This window comes from Equus przewalskii, chromosome 22 (assembly GCF_037783145.1).
Source record: "Equus przewalskii isolate Varuska chromosome 22, EquPr2, whole genome shotgun sequence".
Taxonomy (NCBI): domain Eukaryota; kingdom Metazoa; phylum Chordata; class Mammalia; order Perissodactyla; family Equidae; genus Equus; species Equus przewalskii.
In genome coordinates, this window is record NC_091852.1 from 18,630,964 (window position 1) to 18,649,137 (window position 18,174).

An 18,174-nucleotide genomic window follows, 5' to 3' on the forward strand; every position below is an offset into this window, starting at 1 on the left:
TCCTTCCACACTGAGACAGCAAATCGTTAACTCAGAGCCCCCGGGTTGTTTCTTGCAGCAATTAACAGCTGCCCTGGTGTTAATTCCTGATCAATAGCCCCTCACGCTGCTGCTCTTACAGCTGGCGGCTTCTGGCCTCCACAGCACATTTTGAAAGTAACTTGATTGGGGCGTTGAGGCTGCCGCACCCCAGGAAAGGCCTCCCCAGGCTTCCTGAGAACATCAAGTGCCCCTTAGCGAGTGTCATGGGCCAAAGGACGGGGTGAGCAAGCAGGGGGCTCCACCCACCTCTTCCAAGTCAGCTGATGACTTGGGAGACAGGAGGAACCAGCAGCCCCTTGGGTTAGTCACGAAGCTTTCATTTTTCTATTTAGGCTTTTTTGCAAGTTTTTTTCCCTATTTGTTTTGAGATGGCTGTATTTTTCCTTCATCTAAAAAAAGACCCCTCATTCAAATCAGTCCTTTTTTTTTAATCAATAGCCATGGTTTCTCATTTCTTGCCCATGTTGCTTCCTCCAGCTCCCTGTGGACAGAATGAGACCCGAGAGGATGGCAAAATAATCCAGTTGCCTCCCTGCAAGACAGGAGCCTGGATCGTGCCAGCCATCATGGCCTGCTACCTTTTAGTGGCAAACATCCTGCTGGTCAACCTCCTCATCGCTGTCTTTAAGTGAGTGCCTCCTTCAGAGCACTGGGGATGGAGTGGGGGCACTGGAGGGCATGGGGCTCCAGAAAGCGGTGGAGTTGCTCACTTGGTTCTCTCTGGTCCCTGTTTCAGCAATACCTTTTTTGAGGTAAAATCAATATCCAACCAAGTGTGGAAGTTTCAGAGGTATCAGCTCATCATGACTTTCCATGAAAGGCCAGTTCTGCCCCCACCTCTGATCATCTTCAGCCACATGACCATGATATTCCAGCACCTGTGTTGCCGATGGAGGAAACACGAGAGCGACCCAGACGAAAGGGACTATGGCCTGAGTAAGCTTCAAGTGACAGCCCCCTGCAGCCACATATCAGAAATCCCTACCGCTTCCTGTGGGCAGTCGTGCAGGGCCATGCGGCCACCTGGTTCCTCCTGCCTCCTGCAGACTGCCGACAGCTCTGAAGACTAGGGAGAGAACGGGAGGGTACCCTCGCCGGAGAAACAGTGCTGGAAAGGAGACTGTAGAGGCGGAAGTCGAGCATTCTTAGCCTCACATCTTTCTCAGTGAGATAAAACTAGTCTCCAGCAGGGCTATTTTAGCAACTTTATAGGTTCTAAGTGTCTTGCTTTCCAGAGGTCCTACCACAAAATATATCAACCACATATCCATGTGCTGCCAATGTTGCATTGTATCTAATTTAAGCATTGTTACAGGAGTGGAGTGGAGTTGCAAGTGACTAGGTCTGCTTGTCCATGATCATTTCTGGATCTATGATTTTTTTAGGTCTTAAACATTTTCCCAAGTCTCAGGGGTTGTGCCTATATGACTTCTTGAGGAGACCAGCCCTGCCTTCCGTTATTCGAAGGACGAAACAGAAGACCGTCCACCATCCACCTTCCAGTTCAGGGTCTCGAAAAGGAGGTTCCCTTGGCATTGGGGCAGAACAATTCTCCATTGTGTAGGATTGTCCCACACATGGCAGGAGATTTGGTACATCTGGCCTCCACACGTTAAATAGCAATAGCTCCTGCACCTTCTTAAATGTCCTTTGAGTACCACCCACAGTTAAGAACCCTTGGGCATCCAGCCCCATACCAGCCAGCTACTACGGTTTCTCAAGGTGTGTCAAGCAGACCACCTACACTAAATCTACTCAACAGGAGCCTCTGGATTGCAGCCCAGGAATTATCTCCAGGTGATCACTAGTGCGTCCAAAGTTTGAAACCGAAGCCACTTTATCAACTGCTTCTCTAAGTGTAAAGTTTTAACAACTTCCCTGACATAGCAATGCCCAGCTTCTTTCTAGACATTAAAATTCGAGCATTGGAAGGGACCGGGAATTCCAAAATTCTCTATTTCCATCTGAAACACAAATTTAGACAAATAGAAAGCTTAGGGGGAGAAAAGACTCAAATTTCCATTGAGTTTTTTCTACAGCTATATCAATTATGAATTAGGTTACCTGCTATTAACAGAAAACCAGACTAATAATAACACAAATAAATAAAATTTTATTTTTCTCGTATAACAAAAAGTGAAGAAGTAGACAGCCCAGAGCTCAATGGTGTCTCACTGAAGTCAAAGACCCAGAGTCCTTCTATTTTTAGGCTCAGCTCTTCCTTATCACACTGTCTTGTCTCATGGTAGCAAAACAGCTGCTGCACTTCCAGTCATCACGTTCATGTTCAAGGCAAAAAGAGGGGAAGTGAAAAAATGTAGAAGGCAGCAGCCACATCTCTATAGTTTATCAGAAAAGCAAAATCTCTTCCCAATACACCACCACTCCCTGCAGCAGACTTCTTTTGTTTCTTGAGCCAAACTGGGTCTCATGATTGTTGCCAGCTTCAAGGGAGGCTGGAAATGTGTGTACTGGGCTTTGCAGCGTCAGTAGTGGGAACAGGGATGGGGGGATGTGACTGCAAAAGGGCTTTTAGTAAGGCCAGGGAACAATGTCTGCCACACTCCTTGGCCTGGACATTGAGCTTTTAAGACACCTCCATTCTTGGCGTAGCCTCTCTTTCCTTGGCTTTGCTATGTTTTTGGCCTTACAACTTGAATAATTCTAATCGGCCCTGGCAGTAAACCAGGTATGTTCAGGTGAACTTCAGAGACCCATCGTGAGTCTAATGCCCAGAGAGAGGACAGTGACGCAAGTTGCCTGACTAGATCTGGATTTAGTTTCAGACTAAGTAAAGAATCTAGGGCCCTTTTGCTAGCCTTGATTGAAATTAGGGATGTCATTAGGCCCACAGATCAGATGCCATCGCTTTTACTTCTCTGCCTCATATCTCATTTCCTTTCCACAGAACTCTTCATAACTGATGACGAGCTCAAGAAAGTACATGATTTCGAAGAACAGTGCATCGAGGAATATTTCAGAGAAAAGGATGATCGGTTCAATTCATCCAATGATGAGAGGATACGGGTGACTTCAGAAAGGTGCGTTCCCTGGGCATACACCTCCCGGAATATTTTATGCCATGGTGCGCTTTATCAGTTGATTTTGTTTACATGCCACAAAAAACAGAAACCCCTTCTGTTTATTTTTATTGTCCAAGAAATCATCGAGCTTATGAGAGAAGCGAACATTGTCTGAAGTGTCTACAGGTGAAAATCCCAGACTGACAGATCCTAGACTTCTCAGCAGGCAATAGGAGCCACCCTCCTAGATGCTGGAGATTATTGAGTCCAGAACAGGGCAGGAGGTGCTGGCTCAGACCAGAAACTGGAAACTTCTAACCCAGACACAAACCAAGAGAGACCCACCCAACTCAGGGCTCTCAAGCAGGTTTTGTTTCATGTGGATCCCTGAGCATCTTCTCCCAAAGCATAGATGGTCCAAGTGCTTGGCTTGTACGGTGCTCAATACCTTCTGAATAAACAATAGCAAGAGGCTTGTGAATTAGTTAGAATAATGGTTGATGGTTGTTTGTTTGGGTTTTTTTTTTTAATTCGTTTTTTCTTCTTATAGAACAAGATAAAAGCAAAGAAATAAAAGCAGATTTTTCTACCCAGTGGTTATATACCTTTAGATCTCATTGACCAAATAGTTTTGTGGATCAGGAGGGCTGCAAGAAAAATCTCAAAATAAAAAGAAGAGAATTCTTTAAATTTAATAAATCTAGCTTTATGCAAATGAACTTACATTTTCTTATTTCCTCATTTTGCTGTAGACTAATAAAAATTTCATTCCAGGCTGGCACATTCAAAACCCAGCATTTGGGAACCACTGTTCTCAAGGACACCCAGAGTGTTAGACAGTGTTGGTGTAACTTTAAAATTTTAAGCATTTGCTATATAAAGATGGCAGAAAAAATTATAAATAGTGGGAATAGTGGGAAAAGGTATAATATATTGATGACTTTAGTCAATATGACTCAGACTTCTAAGATTTGAGTCAGTCACCTCTAGTTTTTATGAAATGACATTTTGTCTGCTTCCCCACTTCATGCATTCTTAGTGGCTCTGCAGAAATTACACAATGGCATTTTTCTGTCCCTAGCCCTTTATTTCTTTAAAGAATTCAGCCTAGATAAGTAGGTATGTACACATACTCGAGGAATCACGTTCATGTTCAAGGCAAAAAGAGGGGAAGTGAAAAAATATAGAAGGCAGCAGCCACATCTCTATAGTTTATCAGAAAAGCAAAATAACAAGATACTCCATTGAGTGATTGCATCCATAGGTGCTCAGCCAATATTAATAAAGTTTAAAGCCATGCACAGATTTTATATGCATCTGTCATTGCAAAATAGAGCATTTAATGATGATGTGGTGTGAAGCAATTTTCTGGCAAACGGAGGAAAGAGCTGAAAATATGAAGATCTTTCTCATTCTGAGGTCTCGAAAAAGCTATTTATTAATGGACACAGAACCATGTGGTTCCCAGAAAATTGTGCCACATGGACACATTGCCATTGCGCAAACGTATTTCCAAAGCATCTGTCCAGGAGACTTAGGAATACTTTTTGAATTCAGAAAGCCACAGACCTGGGAGGAAAGAAACGTCAGGAGGGAGTGTTCAGATGCAAAGAAGGCTTTGCCTCTCTAGGGAAGTAGAATGAGAGATGCAGACACCAGCGCATGTGAACATATTGTGATCGTGTCATCAATTCCTTTTGGCTGGAAACAGAGAGGAACTATAGCACCTTCACCTGAGCCTCTCACCCCACACCTGCAAACGCTTCCAGGAGACTCTTCCCCAAGGCTCCGTTCCTCTCTGGGTGGACACAGAGACCTACCCTTCAGGAGGGTGACCAAGATGAGCAATTCCCAGAAATCCAGGACAGAGTGTAGGCCCACCCTCCCTGCGTCCTAGGCATTAGCTGGCCTTCTGGAGTAATGGGGGCCTGGAGGATAAAGACGAACTGACGACCAAGCCTGGGGCCAGAGAAGCAAACCCAAGCCCAGGCCTCATTCCACTTCTGTTGCTTCTGTCTATATTTGTTTGGGATTTTGTTTCTGTTGGTGGTGGTTGTGGTTTGGTTTGTTTTGGTTTGTACATTTGTAAATGTACCAAAAAATAACTTCTTTAAACACTAGAATTGCACTCAGCACAACAGAAACACCATGAGGTGTATGAGGAACAGAGATCTACCAAGGGAAGAGCGAATCCACGATATCCATCTCACACACTCTAGGACACGTCCTTTCTGAGTGAGTGGCAGGTGAAATCACCTGTCCTATTTACATTCAATAGATAGATAGATACACAGAGAGACAGAGAGATGACAGACAGTTGATAAGTAGATAGATGATAGGTAGAGCGATAGATCAATTGATAGAGAGATAGTAGATAAGTGATAGATAATAGATAGATAATAGATAAATAGATGATAGATACATAGATACTTGGACAGATAGGTGATAGATAGGCAGGCAGATAGAAAGATAGATAGATAGATAGATAATGTATATACATACATTTGGATAGGTACATATATTTAATTTACGTAAATTAACGGTGCACATTCTATATAAGATATAGAATACTATGTAATTCTCTTTTCATGTTAGATGGCCCCAATACAGAGATTGAAAGTCAGAAAAATTATGAGCTGGCTCTTTGCTTTACTAAAAGACTTGGAAAAAATGGTTTCTTCACAGAGGGAGCCCTATGCTCCCCATCCCACCCCCTGCCACCGCCTTTAAAATACAATTTATTTATACAAGTTATATTTACATAAGTCTTTTTAGAAATACAAAGATGCTTCCATAATTATTGATTTAAATGCATCATTATTAAATCTTAGTTTTACACCCAAATGGTATGTAAAGAGCTCAATACAATATTCAGGAGATCATTACCACCTACGAGGAACTTGATTCTGAAAATTCCTTGTTTTTCCCATTTTTTATATAGCAATAACCCTGATTCATCTCAAGCAATACGATTTCAGAATATAGTGAGTTAATTGAGCAACCAATGCCCTCCACTTTATTTGGGTCAATATCTAGCTAATGATAATTACATTAAAAGAAACAAATTTTTAACCTCTTAAGCTGTATTGGTGACTGGCTTCTTTTCTGAGGATTTTTGGGCTCCTGGCTGAAGATAACCAAACCTAGAAGTCTGTTCCATCAAATTCCATGCTCATTGTCCTTTTACAAGCTCACTTCTGTTTCAGTACGTGCTTACTGGGCTTTCACTGTGTATTAGGCAATGTGGCAGGCCTTGAGCACCCACAAGGCAGAGCCTTGTCCTCAAGAATCACACAGTCTCACTGAGTTCCAATGCATACCCAAAGCAGGAACAGCCAGAAACATCTACCCCAGCAGTTCTCAAACTTTGAGGGCCTCCATCTGGAGGGCTTGTCACAACACAGGCTGCTGGGTATCCCTCCCCATACCAGTTTCTGATTCACTACATCTGGGATGGGGCCTGAGAGTTTGCACTGCTAATAAGTTTCCAGCTGATGCTGATGCTGATGCTTCTGGTCCAGGGACCACACTTTGAGAACCGGTGTTGGAACCCAATGGACAGGCTAAAAGTCCAGAGATAGCAGAGGATGGTGCAGAATTATTCACTGTGGAGCACATAAAATTTGGCACCTTACATTTGAAAAAGTTTCTGGATGACATTGAGTACAGATTACTCGTACCCAAAGCAGTCGTTTCTCCTGTACACCTGACCAATGGTGATTTAACAAACATGTACTGAGCAGCTGGCATAAGCAGGGCCTGGGTCGGGGGTGGTGGTGGGGTATAAGGACTCTGCTTTGAAAGAACGTGTAGTCTCGTTACACCTAGCCTCTGTGTGAATACGTCCCAGGAAGAGGAGAACGTGCCTTAGATACCAGTCTTATGAATGAATATAGAAAAAAATGAAATTCTTTTCTCTCTGAGGAAATATTTTACATATGTGAAGATTACTATCATCTCCCTACTTTGCTTTGCCTTTTCCAAACTAAATATCCCAAGATTCTTTAACTACTGATGATGCATGCAGCTAATCTCCCACTACGCTGCTCATTTCCTCAATATGCACTTTAAATTGTCAACATCCCCTTCCAACGTGATACCTAAATGGAAATTAATTCTGTGTTGTAGTTAGAACCTAGATTTAATTCCTTTATTCATTCATTTTCTATTTTTGAGTACCTACTATGTGCTGAGCTAATACTCGTAGATTATAATAGGACAAGTAGTTCTTTTCATGTTATAAGGGAAAGAATACAGTATAATGGAAAGGTTTTAATACTAATTCTGCAGTAACTAGCTGTGTGACCTTGAGCACGTTACTTAACTCCTCTGAACCTATGTCTCTGTCTGTAAAATGGAGTATTAATACCTAATTGTAGAGTATTAAAACTTACTGAGACAACATATGTGATGTTATGCTTTCAATAAGTGGTGGTTACTTTTATTATTTCATCTGCATATATTATTTGCTGTAAGATTGCATTGCAATCATAGCAGTCAAGTCGCATCTTTGGTTCAGAGTGAGCTTAAAATTAATTCAAATCAGGGCTTTTTCACATGAGCTGATTCACATATCCTCAAATTTCTTCCTGTGAAATGTTTGTTTTTAACCTAAAATCAGGACTTAACATTCGTCGCTGTGAAGTTTTTCTTTATTTTTTCCCCTTTGGCTCATTATTCCAGCAATTCAAGGGCTCTTTGGATCCTGTTTTTATCCTCCAGTGTATTAATTTGTCATCCTATCCATTTTATGTCATTGTTTGCTGGATAAGCGTACCTACTATGCCTTCAACATAATTCACCAAAACTCTCACCAGCACCAATCAGGTGAACTGAGACAGACCCAAGACATTGCCCAATTCCAAAAAAGATCTTTCTTGACGCCATCAGCCCACTGTTTTACCATCCCTCATCTGATTAATCAGCCAACCAAGTTTCCACATTTCCCTAGTCAGCCCAGTGTCAACCTCCCTGCTTAGATCAAATGTACTTAATCACAGATATGGTGCATCTTTGTCACTCTCCTGGTCTAAATTATCAAAAAAAGGACAAGATTAATATTGAGCCTATGTAGTCACCTGTTAGCTAACCCTATCTTTTTAAAGTCCTCAAAAGATGCCTACCTGAGATACTTGCTTAATTACCTACCATTGTATAATTCTGCCTAGAATTTATGTCAAATTCCCATTGAATCCAAGAATGCTGAATATCAGGAAAACATTTTCCCATCTGTGGTCTCTTGGCGTTTCTCTTTGTTTCCCTTTGGTTTTTATAGATTACTTACATTTTCTGGTGAGGCTAGTTGTCTTCTTAGCTGTTTTGCTTTTTTTCACCATCCTTTGAGTCTCCTCTGATGGGCTCCTGGCTGTCAATTCCTTGAGCTTCCAGGAGCAGGAGCCATTTCATCTCTCCAGGACCTTGTTGTGTCTCTACTGTGATTGCCCCCCGAGTTATCCTAAAATGAGCCATGCAAGTCTGGAGATGAGAAAGAGGGAAAGAAAAATAAAGTGTTTCTCCCTTACAACATCTTCCTTTGCACAGTCCCTCTTTTTTTTCTTACTCAGTCACTTCCCATATCTATCTCCTCGTGGATTCCTATTGATCCATAAATTCTTATCATTCTTATCTCCATTTTGTCTCCTGAGTGGTTTGACCACAACCAGCCCCTAGCAATTACAGTCGTGATCCAAAACTCCTGATTTGTTCCTCAGAACTATTTATATCTGTGATGCACGCCCAGTTACACTTAACTTTCCGAGAATTTTTTTTTAAAGATTAAGGGACACACTCTAGTTATGGAACAAACATAGAAATTTGACTCGAGGAATTTTTATTCTTTTGTAACTCCTACATTAAACCGCTATCAGTTACATCCTTGATCTAAATGATCATATGGTTTGATGGTTAAATGCATCCAGAATTCTGGAAGAAAATAGATGAAACAGTCCAATGTTTTTTAATCCAAGTCTTACATTCTAAGGCACCGCAGAACCCACGGGAGAGTTAAGATTTGGTTAAGAATAGTTCCTTGGCCCTGTTCCAGAAGGCCTCCCTACCCTGGTTCCATTCCCCGAGGAACCCCAGGGCCACACTTCTTCACTTTTGAGGCTCCCACTGGGCATCTTCTGCTTTCTGGAAGGAGTCTCTTTCTATTTAGACCTCCTCTCTTCGGCCCCTCTCCTTGGGCTTCTTAGTTTCTATATTCGGTTTACTGCCCACCACCAGGCTTTGACACTTCCGTTGCCTCTTGGTGCCTCAGTTCTGCCTATCACCTGCTAGTTTTCTCTGCAGTGTTGGGTTCTGGGGCACTGTTGGAAGGGAGGCGGGACACAGGGGGGGAGGTCCCCACAGTGCAGGGAGATTTTTCACAGTCCTTGGACCAGTGATCACATGCAATTATGCTAAAAGAGCATCTTTATCTCTTTCCATACCAACTTAGTATACACTGGGCTCCAGGAAAGGAAAGGAGAAGGAGGAAGAAAGCTATCCTGCCTTTTGTTACTCTGCCAACACTAAAAAGCTAGGGGGGCCCTGTACCTAGAGAGTCTGAAATGAAAAGTCTCATTCTACAGCAGTGCACGCTCTGTCCTGCTCCTGACTTTAATGAAATATTTTCTCCACTTACCCAAAGCTTACTGCATTATAAAAAATGAAATCGTAGTACTTGCAAAATCAAACTCCTTAGGCTAGATGATGAAAAGTGAATTGTAAGTCTCTAAGACATGAACTTACTATTTTAAGTAATTTGTTTCTTGGGCTATGTTTATACCTCAAAACAAAATGAAAGAGGGAAAAGTATTTTCCTCCTGAAGTAGCTGTGTTAGTCGCTGAATTAGCTGGGTGGATAACGTGCGGTTTGTCAGATGCAGAACTGCTCAATTTATAAGTCTTCTGGGAACACACCTGGGCATGCTGGACCCTGGGAGGCACTCAGTTGGTTATAGGACAGCAGGAGGGAGCAAAAGAAAAAAATGTCTCCAAAGCAGGGCTCTTGAGAACAGTCCAGAACCCTAGGCTGGGTGCAGGGAATCTGAAAGATAAAAGAGCCCAGTGGGTGGAGTGAGTGGGGGAATTGTTACAGAGAGAGGCAGAAACGTGGCCCAAGGCAAGAGAATCACACCCCCGACTCAGGCCAGCAGAAGAGGAGGTTGTTTGTCAAAGCCTACAAGTCCCTTAAAGAGGGAAACCGTGTGCCTCTTCTACCTCCTTCCGGTACTGGAACGTACATTCTCCTCTAATGGAGACATTGCTATTAACACAGCATCCCCACCACAGCCATCACAGCAGCTGGGGGAACCCAGCTCTGACTCCCACCGTTCTTTGTAAAGCACGCTCTGCACATGCAGGCATTTTTTTTAAGGGTCAGCAGTCAAGTGATTTATTGTGCATATAGGGAATATTGGAAAAGTTTCTTTATTCTCTCCAGAAAAGTTGCGAATGGATCTTATTGGGATTGTCCAAAAGATTTGACTTTGGGCATTTAAAGTGAAAGTTTGAGCTCAAACCGAACTTGGCTTTGGTTTGTCCTTGCCAAGTTAATCTGAGCAAGTGAAAAATATGACACAATTGTATTATAAATATGTGGCCTCCATCTTTGTAAATAAATGGCCCGGCAGCCGATTAGACAATTGAAATCAAGTTCATAACAGTGATTGCCTCAGTGAACTTTTATGACACCTGGCAGATATTGGGCTGGCAACATGGGAATGGAAGCAGGAATATGAGACACATCGTGCCCTTAAGAATTTCCAATGGGGAGGGTCAAGACATCTAGAAATAACTGTCATAGAAGGCACTTGTGATCAGCTATCCAGAGAGACAGAGAGACAGAGAGGAGCAGGGTAATTTACTGATTGATAGATACTCCAGAGTTTACCACAAATTACTTCATGCAATCTTGGTTACACCTCTTGGTGTTTGTTTTTCCTTTATTAATAAAAGGATTGGATTAAATTAGATCATTTCCAGGTGCCTCAGTAAAAGGACCATATTAATTCCTTTGGAGGCACTACATTCTAAAAAGATTATTGTGAACAACAACAACAAAAGATTATTATATAGATACAAAATAAAAATAATCCCTGTCCATAACATACAAATTTTATACACACATTGCAATAAGAATAGGTACATTCTAAAATTCTATTGCAAAATTCTGGGTAAAGTCATCAAAATGCAATATTCTCATTTTGTGGGTGACTCTGATCAGCTAACACCCTAATACTTATTTAGGTCATTAAACCCTGCCCCAAGCCACAGCTAAGCCATGAGTGTGGTAAAAGGGTAGGACTTTGGCCCCACTCCACTTCAGTAAGTGTTTATTTACTGTGTTGGGATTGTGCATTAAATTTCACTGAGGGAAAAGGGGATTTAGCTAAAAACCACTGGATTAGATAATCTCTCAAGCCTCTTCAAGCTCAAAGAGATTTGGATTCTGTGATTCTCAGTGACAGCATCACTGCCATCCTCTCCTTCCCACTCCCTCTTGCTACCTGCAACCCCTCGGTTTCCTTCTGGTAGGACATTGATGGCACCAAGTTCTGGGCTCAGCTTTGATTGCCTCCTTCCACGTTCTCTTAAACCTCCAGCAGAGGGATCCAGCCCTGAGTGACTCTCATTCTCTCTTCCTCGCACAGGGTGGAGAACATGTCCATGCGGCTGGAGGAAGTCAACGAGAGAGAGCACTGCATGAAGGCTTCGCTCCAGACCGTGGACATCCGGCTGGCACAGCTCGAGGACCTCATCGGGCGCATGGCCACAGCCCTGGAGCGCCTGGCAGGTCTGGAGCGGGCCGAGTCCAACAAAATCCGCTCGCGGACCTCCTCGGACTGCACAGACGCAGCCTACATCGTCCGCCAGAGCAGCTTCAACAGCCAGGAGGGCAACACCTTCAAGCTCCAAGAGAGTATAGACCCTGCAGGTGAGGAGACCATGTCCCCAACTTCTCCAACCCTAATGCCCCGTATGCGAAGCCATTCTTTCTATTCAGTCAATGTGAAAGACAAAGGTGGTATAGAAAAGTTGGAAAGTCTTTTTAAAGAAAGGTCCCTGAGCCTACACCGTGCTACTAGTTCCCACTCTGTAGCAAAAGAATGCAAAGCTCCTGCAGCCCCTGCAAACACCCTGGCCATTGTTCCTGATTCCAGAAGACCATCTTCATGCATAGACATCTACGTGTCTGCCATGGATGAGCTCCACTGTGATATAGACCCTCTGGACAATTCCATGAACATCCTTGGGCTGGGCGAGCCAAGCTTTTCGGCTCCAGTACCTTCCACAGCCACTTCAAGCAGTGCCTATGCAACTCTTGCGCCCACAGACAGACCTCCAAGCCGGAGCATTGATTTTGAGGACATTACCTCCATGGACACTAGGTCTTTTTCTTCAGACTATACCCACCTCCCAGAATGCCAAAACCCCTGGGACACTGACCCTCCAATGTACCACACCATCGAGCGTTCCAAAAGTAGCCGCTACCTAGCCACCACACCCTTTCTTCTAGAAGAGGCCCCCATTGTGAAATCTCATAGCTTTATGTTTTCTCCTTCGAGGAGCTATTACGCCAACTTTGGGGTGCCTGTGAAAACAGCAGAATACACAAGTATTACAGACTGTATTGACACAAGGTGTGTCAATGCCCCTCAAGCAATTGCCGACAGGGCCACCTTACCTGGAGGTCTTGGAGGCAAAGTGGAGGACTCATCTTGCTGCCATCCTGAGCGAGAAGCAGAACTGAGTCACCCCAGCTCTGACAGTGAGGAGAATGAGGCCAAAGGCCGGAGAGCTACCATTGCGATACCCTCCCAAGAGAGCGATAACTCAGACAGAACCCTGTCCAACAACATCACTGTTCCCAAGATGGAGCGCGCCAACAGCTACTCAGCGGAGGAGCCAAGCGCACCATATGCACACACCAGGAAGAGCTTCTCCATCAGTGACAAACTCGACAGGCAGCGGAACACAGCAAGCCTGCGAAATCCCTTCCAGAAGAGTAAGTCCTCCAAGCCGGAGGGCCGAGGGGACAGCCTGTCCATGAGGAGACTGTCCAGAATGTCTGCTTTCCACAGCTTTGAAAGCAAGCACAACTAAACCTTCGTAGTAAGCGTTGCAGGAGGCTCAAGAAGCCAGCCCTAAAATTCTCCCCGAACTCCACCTGTTCCCCTTCCTTGAAACATACCTGCTTTATTCTTAGCTGAGCAAAATAATCAATGCCTTGGGAGGTGTTAACTCAAAAGTGACTTCTGGGCCACAGATCAAGAAAGCATTTGATCTGGCCCAGTGCCAAACACGGGCGATGTAAGTCATGTTCACGCTTGATGGGCAGGGAGGGGAAAGAGAGGCAGAAGAGGGCTGAGATGAATGTGTATCACTAGTCACTTCAGAAAGCCATGAGCTCTGGGAATGAAGGGGCTTCAAGCACTCTCCATGCCAGGACGCGTCTTTCGATTTCTGACCATTATCAAGAGTTTTAGGATGCAGGGCTAAATTGCAAAATAAAATAAAATAAAGTAGCCAGCATACAAATGAGATATTCTAAACTTCAATTCTGTTTTCTTTTCACATTGGCTCCATCACTGGTGACTGATGAAGAGCATCCTTTTTATTCAGTATAAGCCGGCAGCAAGCGGTTCTACCTAACGTTCCACATCCTTCTCATGCCAACACTTCTGTAATTGATCATTATAAAGAAAAAACAAGGTAACAGTCATAGTTCACCTGTCTCTTATATATTCACTTCTGGTGCCACAACTGTTTATCATTTTTGAAGAAAATAAAGGGAAAAGAAATGCCTTCTTGTATTGCAATCAAAATGAAAGAAGAATTGATGTTAAAAACAAATGTCAGGTGGTTTGTTATATACAGTGGGCATTCAAGTATAGTCGAGCAAGCTCAGGATGAATGTAATTAAATAATTTTATATTTTTTAATTTATTTTGTATCTCACCTGTCATCAACGAAGTCACTCACTGAATATGTAATAGTGAACTAAAAAAATAATAGTAGGCAGAACTTACCTAAAATTGCTATATGGGATACAGTTATATTTTTACCACTCATGTCATGTGTATGCTGCTGTGTGACCTTCATCATTTGCATGACTCCACCATGTCTTCTCAACATCTCCCAGATGTAACTGCCAACTTTTCATACCACTCATCACATGACCATTTTGTATATGAATATCTGGTTACATGTGGATATTTTCATACCTAGAGTTTTGCCATTTAATCCGAGCTCGGCATCAATTTAATTGGAATTTTTCAAGGGCTGGTATCTTTTTTATGGAAATGTTCCAAAGTACTTTTTAAGGAAGTTTCAAAACCATAAATAAGCTTAGAATTGACTGGGAGTTTGGTATCAACCCAAAGCCATCAGTTGCAGGCATACTATGAATATTTTTCTTACATATAGAGCTATAAAAAAGATACAGTAGACTAAAATAGAGAGCAAATAAACCATATAAAGAGTTCTATAGTATATGCTGTTTATATACATATATATGAATTTACACAGAGAGACATGTTTATATATAGTATCTAAACAGACATATAGCACTTTCTTAAGAGGCTTGGACTTTTCTATCACATTAAGGTGTAACCAGGACTTTTTAATATCCAAGGAGATCCATTGAAAGAGTTCATTATATTATATTTTGACAGATGTTGAAATTATGATTTTTAAAGTCTCTATGACCTTAACTTTTCCTCATACCAAACTAGAGTTGCCAAAATGACTAGCTACCTGCCCTCGGCCTCTCTTTTTGTCTGGAAGCACTCAATCTCAAGACATCTCATTTAGTCTAGTTTCTCCTGCACAAAGGGATCACAGCAAGTGCAATATGAATAGACATGCAATTCTAAACCAGATAGGATTACAGACTCCAGAATATAGGCATGTGCTTCTAGATCAGAATCTGGATTTGAAGTGGGGTAAAGAAATCTTGACCTTCAAATCTTCGGATTCCTATTTGGATCACTGATTTAAAAGAGATTAAAATCTTTAACAAAAATGACTTAATGTTCTTGGCCCAAAATACAACCTGGTTCTTTTGTTTAGTAGTAGCTGTGAACTCCAATTTTCTCATTCTATGAAGTCAAGTAACTAGGTGGACAAAACCTCTAGTCCTTAAATATTTCAAAAAAAAAAAAAAATGCCCTGCTGAACAAGCTTTTGGGATGTAGAAATAGTGATGAGGCCACAAACAAAGAACTAAAAAATTCTCTTTTCACTCCTTGGTATTTAGGTGAATCAGAAACAAGCAACCAAGAGTCCCTCATATGTAATTGCTCTAGAAACACTTACCTTTTTATTGAGCACCGCATTGGCTATTTCCCCCTCAGCCAACATGCATTTGGTGTGAGAATAAATCATTTGCCCTTAAACTTCCTTGAGTCATGAATTTCTATAAGAATCGGATTAAAGCTCTGAGCCCTCTCCCCAGAAAAACATGTACACACATGCATAGCTGCAATATAACTTTAAAGAGTTCATGTCCCCTGGTTCCGTATTGATTGATAGTGAGAAAGGGGAACACGTTTGTTCATAATCAACACTGTTGTAATAGGCACTTTACATTTTGAGACCATTTCTCTGTGATTCTCAGGAAGGCCAAGTCTCAGCACCAGAGTTTGAACCAAGATTTTGTTATTTTCGTCCCTTAGATTAGATTTTGCTAGTTTGATGGATTTACATCCTGACATTTTGATGATTTTGAGGATAGAGCACACTCTCAAGGCCAGGAGGCTCTCTGAGGTAGTCTGTAGATGACTCCAAGAAGGAGGTGAAACCAAGTTCTCTGACCACAGAGCAGGACATCACAGCACCTCCAGGGCCTCATTCTGGACCAGATTGAAACCCGGGGAAAAAAATTATGAGCATGAGTGTTTCTATTCATCATGATTTCTGGAGAGAAGAGAACAGGACCTGGGAAACAAAGTACTTAACAGTCCTGACCTTGTGACTACCTGGTTCTTTTGTTGTGCGTGAAAATGAAGCTCTTCACATCTTTTGTGAAGTGTGTGAACTGTCTAAGCCAAATTTAAATGACTTTAAACACAAACTGTGTAACTTTCATGAGCCATTTCTTTCCTGTGCACATACATGTGTGTTATGTTTCAATCCATTTCTTTCCATTTCTAATTCTCTGCACACCGATGTGGCATCGATTCTGTGGCCTTGTCCAGTCAGCTTGTGTTCAGCTCATTTATTGCACCATGTCCCTGATGGAGGGGACGTTAATTACCTGTCTCTGTGAATTAAGCAGCTCATGAGCGGCAAGTTATTGAGGAGCGTAAATAAAGTCATAGCGAGCTCAAGGAAGTAATGGCTTTGGTTTAATCATCTGCATCTGAGGTGCCAATTTTTATATACTACTCTATGTAATGATTTGTTCTAAATTGCCTGGCCCTTTTGAAAAAGAGTGAAGGATGTTTTATGAAAATGACCATGGAAATTTCCTGATTAACCAACATAGTTTATATTTATAGTTAGACACTCCCTCCTTGACGAATTTGAATGAGCAGCTGGAAAGCTTGGGTATAATTGTCATGGCTGGTTGGTGTATTGTTCTAAGCCAAAAGGTGTATTAGCATCAGAATGCAGCACTTTACAGAAGTGGATTTTTTTTAAGTCTAAGCTTCCAGGTCTAGGATATTATTTAGCACTTTGAAAGTTCCCCCTTTAAAATATACATGTAAGAATAATCAAATGGGAAAAATGTACTTGTAAAAACACAAAATGTGTTTCTTCTGAATGTTTCAAATGTTGTCTACAAGATGGTTTCTATAGATAATATTATGGTAGATAACTGGATAGTACATCGATTCCACTTTCTGAGGCTCTTCAGTCTAATCTTCCTGAATGTTTGGGCTGCTTAACTTCTTTAATGATAATAAATATTATCCAGTCATCCATCACGCTATCTCTCTAGGCTGCACCATTCAACGTGTTGGGCAACACTGTATTATCAAACACACATAAACATATATGTAACCGTATTTAACCCAGCGTAGTTGTAGCATGTGGTTGTGTTAATGAACGTTACAGGACAGCTTTATAATCACTTACAAATCTGTAACATTCAATAAAGAAGCACATGTTGCAAGGATTAATTATGTTCCCAATTCCATGTTATTTAGCATCCTCGTGAAATGGGCACTTTTGTTCCTGATCTGCTCGGTGTTTTCCACACTCCTGCAGAACACTGTAAAATATTTGTATAAGCTGATGTCCATCCTCTAACCAGCCCTGCGAGCTGTGGTGGGCAAGTTGTGAATTTGGGAAAGACGAACTGGCATGTTATGCAAAAGACTATATGACAAATGAACTTAAAATAATATTTTAAACTCCATTTGAATTAGCTGTTTGTTTACATCTGCTGACCCCATGTGGAAGCAGTGTACAGTATTTTATAAATATGTTCATTTAGTAACACTAATATGTTTGTTTCTAGATAAAGTGATGTTAGTGTGTAGGTGGTTATATACTTGTTCTAGATATTGCATTGTAACTCACTATTCTTTAACAATAGCAATGTGACTTAAATGAAGAAATCTTTCTCCGAATCCAGTCTTAATTTCGTGGCAACAAAATGCATGCACTGCTTTATGCGTTTCTTTTGACTTTTTAAAGGCACTCGACATTGTCCTATTGCCTGCTGTGACACTTAAACAAGTTAGGAACTCACTCACCTTGATGGACTTCTTATACTGTTTGGGAATTATGTTCAGTTTTTTTAAAAATTAAAAACAAAAAAGTAACCAAGGTTTTTTTTTTACTTCTTTTTAAGCTCTGAACAAATAACATGAGATAAAGTATTAACCACAGGGCATGTAGCTATGGGACCCAAAGATGGCTAGCCAACACCACTTGGGTTTACCAATGTCTAGGTGTTGGTGCATCTGTGATATATGAAACACACGTTTCTGATTCTTTAGGGCCAATGGATACAAATTGCTAAACCAGAGACGAGAGTGAGAAGTCCATTTGTGACAGTACAGAAATGCACAGATTATTATGAATAAGTGGTCCAATGATATGACATGTGACCACCCTCCTACCTTGTGGCTTACGAGTGAGTCTGGCCTGGGGGAGGGCAAGAGATGGGTGA

General features: G+C 41.8%; 1 protein-coding gene and 1 long non-coding RNA gene across 19 annotated transcripts in view; one reads left to right on the top strand and one right to left on the bottom strand.

Moving 5' to 3' along the window:
- Nucleotides 1–8,540, bottom strand: part of LOC139078683 (uncharacterized) — a 76,754-nt gene extending 68,214 nt beyond the window's left edge. Inside the window, exon 1 of the long non-coding RNA XR_011531699.1 lies at nt 8,350–8,540. This is a non-coding gene — a long non-coding RNA (uncharacterized lncRNA). The remainder of the gene's footprint in view (nt 1–8,349) is intronic.
- The window catches only part of TRPM3 (transient receptor potential cation channel subfamily M member 3), a 502,828-nt gene extending 488,987 nt beyond the window's left edge, over nt 1–13,841 (top strand). For 11 of the 18 annotated variants that reach the window (XM_070590426.1, XM_070590427.1, XM_070590428.1 and 8 more), the window contains 4 exons: nt 520–670; nt 779–978; nt 2,951–3,083; nt 11,702–13,841. In XM_070590426.1, coding sequence (XP_070446527.1) covers nt 520–670; nt 779–978; nt 2,951–3,083; nt 11,702–13,154 — 1,937 coding nt within the window. In that variant the 3' untranslated portion in view covers nt 13,155–13,841. The remainder of the gene's footprint in view (nt 1–519; nt 671–778; nt 979–2,950; nt 3,084–11,701) is intronic. The other 7 variants (XM_070590437.1, XM_070590438.1, XM_070590440.1 and 4 more) reach the window with 1 other exon arrangement.
- The last annotated feature ends 4,333 nt before the right edge of the window (nt 13,842–18,174 follow it).